Source organism: Plodia interpunctella, chromosome 11 (assembly GCF_027563975.2).
Source record: "Plodia interpunctella isolate USDA-ARS_2022_Savannah chromosome 11, ilPloInte3.2, whole genome shotgun sequence".
Classification (NCBI taxonomy): Eukaryota; Metazoa; Arthropoda; class Insecta; order Lepidoptera; family Pyralidae; genus Plodia; species Plodia interpunctella.
In genome coordinates, this window is record NC_071304.1 from 5,054,766 (window position 1) to 5,064,064 (window position 9,299).

Genomic DNA, 9,299 nt, shown 5'->3' on the forward strand with positions numbered 1-9,299 from the left:
ATTTGTACTATCTAAAATGCAGTTCGTTCATATCTGATTTCTCGGGTAGTCATGTGTGTGTATTTTTATAGATAAATAGAGCTCCATCTATCCCGGTGATTCTCTATCATTTGAACGATTTCTCTCTTTCTACGGCAGCCATAAAACATCATAGCCCAACGTCTTATTCTTTCGTCTCCACTTCGCACGGCCTTCAGCATAAATCATTGTTACACATATCCTAACAAGCATGCTCTGGATTTTCCCTTTCTGCAACAAGTAGGCGAAGTGGTATAGCTTGTTGTCTAAGTTAATTTACTGTCATCTGTGTACATGTCGGTGTATTCTAATATTTAAGTATAGCTGAATTTAAATTAGGTAGATGACACTGCGATGTGATCACTGCTAATGGTGTCAGTAGTTAGTCTAATAAAACCTCTTATAGAACGCCGTACCTACCCTGAACGAAAAGTATCGTTACATTCATTTTGAATTAAGTAACGATTCTCATCAATATGCTATAATTTAAAAAAAGAAGTAGGTACCAATTAAAATGCAAATTTCTGTTATCCCAATTTTTCTCTTCCGATGCTCGAGCAAGCGTGTAACCAATTCCACACTATAGTAAGTGAAATGCAGTTATATTTTGATCCAATCCAATCCACACAATTAAATTTTGATCCAATCAAAAAAGTAAGAAAAAACAAAGAAATCTAGCATAAAATATTATTTTTTCCTCGCTCATACTGATCGATTAGCGTTGTTTTTCATGTACTGCTAAAAAGGCTGGTGATCTTTACAAATTGAATTAAGTAAGTCATCATCATAGTCGTATTCTCATGGCTGAGTGTCAGCACCAGTACCTGTGACTCTCTCGAATAGGTTCGTCCGGGCCATACGATCTTGTGCCTGCTTTAAGTTCTAAGTGAATAATTATTTAAGATTCGCCAATAGTTTATAAAACATTTATCCTGTGACATTCTTTTTCGGCCATCTACAGCAAAAATTCAAACTCCAAGTTGACATTTTATATTGATAACAGATGTCTTTCGCCTTTCGACAACTTTTATTACTTTAAAATTACCGAATTTGCCAGTTTTAACCATCCCTAAGATTTACGTTTATTGGAGTGATACCGTTATAATGCGGTTTATCGTGACCTTCGAAGAACATTAAGTATCTGCATAAGTCAAAAACAGTGATATTATTTCCAATAATTGCTTGAAATTTTTCTCTGCATACTTGTTTGACCGAGCTTTAACGCCCCTTGAAGTTATTTATATTCCTTAGTTTTATATCGATGTGTTCGATACCTGCCTTATACCTATCAAATTTTTATCAGATAAGAAAGAAACTAATAAGATTTTTTTTGCAAGCTGACTGGTTAACGGTGGCTATTTTGTTTTTACATCATATACTTTTAGTAACTTGTTTTGTTATTTTATGGACATGATAATTTTACTATTCTGTACGCGATGAAAACAAAGTTACTTATTTAGTATGTTATGTTTGTCAGGTTACCCAATATTAAATTTCATAAGATGAAACTTAGACAAGTTTATAACAAGAATTGTTTTGTTTACAGGAAGATCAGTACATATTAGGAATGTATCCCAAATATAAATGAAAAAATAGTTAAATACTAAAAGATAATTCAGGATTATCAGGTCCTTTTTTGCAAACAACCCAAAAAATCAATTAAAAAATTTGGCATCATGTTTTTTCTAAGAAATCATCATGCTTTTTCTAAGAAATCACATTTAAAATTCACAGTGCAGGAAAGAGACCTACCTAAGGCGTCTCATTTAGGTGAAGCGATTGTGATCCGCATACTTTCGTGTGACAAAAGAAATTTTCCTTTACAAGTAAGATATTAAAAAATATGGTAAATCTCAGATTATTCTGAAGGTAAATAATTTATGATCTGTACGTTTAGGAAGTATAAAGGAAGAAATCATTTAACTGTTTAAAAATTCAGGCTTAATTACCTACATAATAACTATCCGTCCTCCGTTGTCGCTTAACTAGTATCTCGGTTCGACTATCATAATAGGTATTTCCCTATTTTTGTAATTTACAACGGCAACTACTAAGAATTTTTGGCATCATCATCTTTTTGTATAATTTTCTCTTCCTTCTGGTGCTATTCGTGATGTTATCACGATACCATTACATTTTAAAAACCTTTTCGGAAAAAATACGATTGCCCTCACCTCATCCAAAGAATTGATTATAAGGCGCATCGTTTCATACTCTGGTTTTTATTCGATTTCGCAGACAGTTTGTTCGACACCATGTTTTCGATTTGTATTGTTTTCTAAAATATGTGTCAGTGGACCAGAGATGGGCATTGTTTACATTAAAAGTGAGTGTCCTCATGACGCATATGGGTAACAATTCGTCAAAAACACCCGCTTTCCGTGCCGCAAGTGTGTTGTACATAGTAATCAGACGATTAGCTTTGTCTCCATAGTAACCTCTTCGATATTGAGGTGAATGATCTCATTAAGAATTAGGTGTATTCCTCGTAACTGGATGATCTCTGGCCAACCTAAATAATTCAGCAATACAAACTGGCAGGTAATCACAGGATAAACTCAGTTCGGGTTTTGGGCATCAGTTCTCACCGAGAACTGATGCCCAAAACCCTGAAAGCATACCGATGCTTTGACACATTCTCAGCCTTACCTAAATGTACCTAATATTAAATCTAGGGGCAAACCGCGGATGACTCTTAATAACCAATTATTTGTGGACAGCTCAGCATGTTATACTCCATCACTCATTTCGGGTTTATGTCATCTGCTTTTTACAGCCACATACTAATATGTTTATCGTATCTAAGTTATTATTATTTAATTACACTGTCTTAGAACTGGGCGTAGCTTTCTCCCTCTTCCACGCTCGGTCTGCTACTGTTCTATATCGCAGTTCATCACTCCAGCGCTACCGTGGTTCTGTTGTTGTTCGGAGGAAACCAATCTGTCGTCGAAAGTACCTAAGAATAAAATAAGAAAGAAATAGAAAGAAGAAAAAAATAAGAAAGAAGAAGAAAAATCGAGCATGTGTAATTTTTCATTTTATATCTACTATAATCATATACCTATGTTATAACCTTTGGTCCGTCAGTTTTCGTGGCTTATTTACGCGTCTTGAGAATGGCATTTATTTTACGTCGATTTAGGTATTTCATCTAACTCAGATTTATCTAAATGACCTAACTTACGAGAAATTCCTACTTACAGTATACTTCAGCTGTCAAAAAGTACGAAAAATATGCTACTTAGTTAATCGTAAACACGATAAATCAAGTGAGAATTAATCATCCATTTGTGCTTATTTAAGTGTAGTTTAAGTTATCTTATCTGAGTAAGTAGGTGGGGATTCCATGCTTAAAAGAAATCGTGACCGTCGTGCAAAATCTTCTTATTCACGAGACATCTTAAAGGTAAGCTTTTGTACCTTCCATTGGGTTGACGTTGACAGCCATTTTACGATGACGATCCTAAATAAATTACATACCTATATTTTTTTCACATATGCTTTTCACAACCATCCCATACCCTTAGGTAATGTTTAAGCGTGATATTACAAGTTTATATTTAACTTGTAACTTCTGGTGAAATCTTGTAACTCAATAAATTATGAAGCAGATATCTTCAACCGATTGAGCTGGTTTATTTTGTACACAAATTTAGTTTAGATGACAATGTATTATTATGATAAGCATGACCTGAAACCGAGGAAGGGCTCCCGATGAGGAAACTCCTCAACGGTTACTGCACGGTCAGAATGTTTTGGCACGCATTGTCTGTAGGTACCTACAGACTGCACCTATGTACGTAATGTGTGTACTACGTAAGTAGTGTGTAAGTCTGTATGTTATTATTTATATATTATGATATCCTCTTAACTGTTTTACCTTTTAAAAGTTATTTTGTATAAGTAGTAGTAGTAGTAAAACTTCACCATGGAATTAGTAGGTACCTACTCCGTACAACGTACCTACTAATTCCATGAAATACACACATGTTCGTTCGTCTATATGACACATTATGGTAGGCTCCACACTATCGCCGAACTTGGACAGATGCCGACGCGAATGCATGAACATTGCGTTGTTTGTATAAATACAATAAAAAATCAGCAATGTATGCTGGATGCGCTAAAGTCTGGCGAACTGTATCGCGATAATGTATTGCCGGCATTAGACATCAGCGCCATCTAGTGCCGGTGCTGGCCGATAGATGTTTACTTTCATTTGCGCCATCTTTCGGCGAGGTTAACTTTAGTACCTACCATTTACTTTTTTTTTCAGTGTATGTTTCATCGATATATCATCGATCTCTTGATTAATTTATTTCTTGAATAATATTTACCCATATAATATAGAAAACAAATAATAAAGAAATACAGAGTTATTAGAAGGGCAATACTTTATTGCAGTTTGAGTTTGACATTTATTTATGATCTGTATTCAGGTTTCCGGCTGTATACGTCAATGCCAAATTTATCCGATTTTTACAATATATTTTGCTGACTGCTGGCCTAACTAAAATCTAGGCATTCGATCACCCAAAAATTTATTCTAATTAATTAATTTACGCACCTTCACATATCTGAATTCACAATGCCTCGTGGTAAGCACCTTTTTGTATTTCTTTTTCTCAATGTCGACCAATGTTATGAGAATGTGCTTTGTTGCAAATCACTATAGAATATTGGTATTTTTCACCCATTGGTGTATAAATTCACATATATTTTATATAATTTCAGTAAATTATTGTACTAAATAGTTAGATTAGTTAAAATTCTAAGTTTTTAAAGCGATGTGAAACGCGTTTTAGGTACGTACATACATCCAATCTAACCTGTTGTTTGTCTTGCACTGTTTGATTGGTATACTGTTTCTGTTTTAGGTAAATACACGAATCACAAAGGTCGCAACCGTAAATTTACCAGTCCCGAAGAGCTCGAAGAGCAGCGAAAGCAGGAAGAACTAAAACAGAAGTAAGATTCTTGTATTTTTTCTTGGTGTTATGCTTTATTTTACCACTGCTTGTCAACAACGTCATACCTATTTAGGTTAACTTCATAAATGTTTCAAATTTAAGTATATTAAATTATAACTAATTACTAAAAAGAGCAAAAATAATGATATCCTAAATCAGTAATATAGAAACAAAAAAATTTTTTTGAATTGTGTGATGTGAATGCTTTTTTAGATGGAGAAAAGAGCATGGCGGAGAAAGTTCAAGCGAGGAGGAATCTGCCGATGACAAATCAGGATCTGGTAGTAGTGAAGACAGTGATTCAGAAGGAGACGTAAGTTTACTAAGGGTGTCTTTTCACAATAAAAATATCTTTCAATCAATGACTAGTTTCGAACCAGAGTGATTTAGATGCTATACACAACAGATATTGCTGCAGGTTTTTTAAATAGATAGTGATTTGAGAAGAATGTATTTAATATGCATAATTTTGCATCTGTGCGAAGCCAGGGCGGCTCGCTAGTTATTGACAAAAATGTAATTCTGGTTTCAGCATTATCAAAGGATCCTTTAATAAATAAAGTTGACTAATAAACATTTGGAAAATATGTATGTTAACTCTTCAATCACATAATTTCTTTTAAATGATCATTGGACAGGTGAAATCAAGTTTCCAACTATTTAGTTATGAAGAGAATATTAGATATTGTTCTATTATAATGGGCCTACATAGTGGATTCATACTCCTTATCCATTCATAAGGAAGGCCAATGCTCCAACAGTGGAAACATTAAAATGGCTGATGATGATAAATTAAAATTACTTTCTATTTATCAATTTCAGCATCCAGTAAAAGCAAAAGGTGTATCCGGACTAATTGAAGTAGAAAATCCCAATCGGGTAGTAAAGAAAAATAAGAAACTCACTACTTTGAATACTTTAGGTGGAGAGGGTGAAAAACCTCAGTTGTCAAGGTAATTTTGAAATGTATTTTCACTACGACTTAATGGTCAAAATTTCAAATAGATGATTCTCAAAGCAACTTTATATTAAACACAGCGTCTCGATTCTGAGCGATAGACGGTCTAATCTAACCCGTGGCACGTCACATACAATACAATAAGCTTGTATGTCGTCCAGACGCGAGCGCGAGGAGATCGAGCGCCAGCGCGCGGCGGCCGCGTACCAGCGCGCGCACGCGGAGGGCCGCACGGAGCAGGCGCGCGCGGACCTGGCGCGCCTCGCCATCATCCGCCAGCAGCGCGAGGAGGCCGCCAAGCGCCGCGAGCTGGAGAAGAAGGCTAAAGACGACGTGCCCAAGAAGAGGTCAGTTTAGATGCTGTCTGCCAACTGACGCTTCACATTTTTGTCAGTTCACTAGCTGCGCCCCGAGGCTTCGCCCCCCTATGTTTTATTCAGGTTATATTCTACCCTAGTAGATATTGCGTGTAAGAGTAACAAACATCCTCACAATCTTTCGCATTTATAATATTAGTAGGATAGTAGGATTTTAATTATTAATAGCGAATACGTAAGGCGTCGCTAGTTCCATCTGTTTATGTTCTGCAGGTTGGCTCAGTAGCAAATTATTACATACTTGAGCCTAATTCGTGATATTAATGACGCAATAATTTCGTTCATCAATAATTTCACATATCAATCAAGTTTTACACTGCATATGCACTGCATGAAATTTTTCATTGGCACTTGAAATTTTTGACCAATTTAATCTATATATAATCTATCGTAACGAATTCTAGCCAGTTTAAATCACAGAACACAAACTAGTTATGCACACGGTCAATGTTACACATTTTCTTACTTCAATGGCTCACCGAACCAAAGTGAATCTTGGCTTCCTTAAACCAAAATCAGAAATCATTTAATGACCTAGTAAATAGAACTTGTGTTAAAATTTTCCACACTACTATTCATTTCATATGAATTGCAAATCTAATAATTAATATTTATATTGTTTCAGGTAGACAAATGTCCAAAATACAGACTGCAAGAATATTCATATTTTACTGTTTACAAGCTCGTTATGTGGGCTAGGTTTGGTTTTCAAAATCACTGATTCACTAATAACCGCGCAAATAAAAACTGTTAAGCTATGCATAATAAAAACATTTCAGCAAACGATTTTGTTAAAGCTCTCCTAGCTACAAATGACATTTAAAACCTGTTTTTCATGACGATTTTTACGAATTTACTTGGGTCTAAAGAGCTATAATTCAGATTTATAATTAAAAAATTCGAAACTACCTATATTCAAGATTCATATTTTTTTCTAAGTTATTCATATTAAGTCCAACAGCTCCATTACTAATGTAATTAGTTTGATAGATAGAATTATTCACATAATATCTACTTTTAATAATTTTATCTGTTGCAATATTACCTTTGGTACGCAACATAGCAATATTTGTGCATGATTTGTTTGTAACTACATATGCTTAGATAATTTTATGAGTCTTCTAAGGACTATTATAAAATGACCGTTTGTGGAGTATAAACATTCTTTACGTACTTTATACAAAATGACGTTTGCCATATTAGCTAAAAATACAACATTGGGTTTATAATTCAAATAATGATAATATCCACTTTTAAATTCCATCGGAAACCTCCTCTACCTGAGATACAGTCATAATTTTTAAATAATTATTATGTAATGAATTATTATACAATGTAAAATGATAATTAAATGAGCAAATACGTTAAAAAGGTATATTGTAACTATTTTCAATTCCACCAGATGTACCTAAATAATAAAATTTATGTATGAATCTAGGTCTAATTTATTAGATAGTATCACTCTCATATTTTATATGCCAATGTGTACCTATCTATAAATAAAAATTGGAAATGTTTTCTCAAAAATGTATTTACTTGTCATTTATTATTTCATCGTCTGAAATGTCTAAGATAATGTAAGTTTCCATAGTCAAAAAAAGTGGTCCAATTTTAAAGCGGAAGTAGCGCCAGGTTTCGCTGCGAAACCACATAACCCAAACCCAATAAATAACAGTGGCTACCTATAAATTTTGCTACTTACTACAGCACCTAGGTACGTAATACTTTCTTCTAAGCAACGGCGGCAACCTAACCTTTATATTAACAACATAAATTCTGGCCGTTGTCGCAGCTTCTCCCAGATTTGTCATAGATATGACGTCATTAATTTGATATGCGCATACATGAAAGTTTCTCTGCTGAATTGCTAACTATATGCTATACTATTGCAGTGGACTTTATTTAAATCTAAGTTATCTACTACACTATTTATCTACACTGTTTTATTATTTATATCCATATAAGAACCACTCGTAATCAATTTTAGTAATTTGAGAGTGAATTCATGAGGTCGAAATTAAGAGTACAAAACAAACCTTCCTAACAAACATTCTGTCATTCCACTTTAACTAGCCCAACGTTTTTCCAAACTTCCACATATTTCATATTATTACTGTTTATAACCTACCTTAGTACATAGGAAATTGTTAGAATCTCCGTGACTCCCGTTGGGAACGTCAAAGTTTCAACCAGGATAGCGGCTGTTTTAAAAATAGGTATATTGTCCTTGCTAATTTCAATACCAAATGATGACGAGTGGACGAACTCGCACACTTCTAGTTGCATGCTAGCATTTCATCGTAAACCCATGGATTTTGTAAGTACTGCGGAGTACCTACTAATTCCATGCGTAAACCCTCTTAATCATTACATTAGCTAGTACTTTCCAACTAGTCAATATAAATACTTTTTTCTAATGTCAAAAACATTATATGGAGCTTGTACGACGGTAACGTATTGTGACGTCACGGATTTCGAAGTCAAACTATTTCTATGGTACTTAAATGAGACCGGAAGTAAGGGAAATCTCGTAAATAATAAAATATTTTGTAGCCAACATAAGTATGCTTAACTTTTTTATGAATAAGGAGCTTCCCTTTTATCTAGTTTTTAGTCTAGTAGTACAAATGGTCGGAATTCCCAGCTGGATTTATTTTATAGCCGGCGATATTCTGTGGCATCAGGGTGTGCGGTCAGCTTAGCTAACCGTACGATTTACTTATCGGGCATGTCGTATTCGCAGATTTAGATAGAGCAGTATTTTGCTAACTCCTGGCTCTCGAAAGCGGAGCACATCCTTGGGGATTCTGGGGAATTCACGTCTGAAATGTTTGGAAGTCTCAAATTGTGTATGTCGGTAGCTACCTAACGTACGTACGTTATACCGTAAATTTACAGTACACAAAATTGATTATAATATTTTGATTATCGTCTTCACCTTTTTTTAGTAGTAGATAGTAGATTTTATTCAAG

General features: G+C 34.5%; 1 protein-coding gene across 1 annotated transcript; it reads left to right on the forward strand.

Annotated features, from left to right (window-relative positions):
* Positions 1-4,455: 4,455 nt before the first annotated feature.
* Positions 4,456-7,857, forward strand: LOC128673768 (28 kDa heat- and acid-stable phosphoprotein-like). Its single transcript, XM_053751853.2, has 6 exons — positions 4,456-4,619; positions 4,899-4,989; positions 5,205-5,304; positions 5,814-5,944; positions 6,111-6,296; positions 6,952-7,857. Exons 1-6 carry the CDS (start codon positions 4,610-4,612, stop codon positions 6,953-6,955), a joined length of 522 nt encoding a protein of 173 aa, XP_053607828.1. The 5' UTR covers positions 4,456-4,609; the 3' UTR covers positions 6,956-7,857.
* The last annotated feature ends 1,442 nt before the right edge of the window (positions 7,858-9,299 follow it).

Bases quoted from the DNA above. Each gene is read 5' to 3' on its own strand.
- LOC128673768 (XM_053751853.2), top strand. The intron at 4,990-5,204 runs GTAAGATTCTTG...ATGCTTTTTTAG, and splicing joins CAGGAAGAACTAAAACAGAA to ATGGAGAAAAGAGCATGGCG. The intron at 5,305-5,813 runs GTAAGTTTACTA...TATCAATTTCAG, and splicing joins ACAGTGATTCAGAAGGAGAC to CATCCAGTAAAAGCAAAAGG.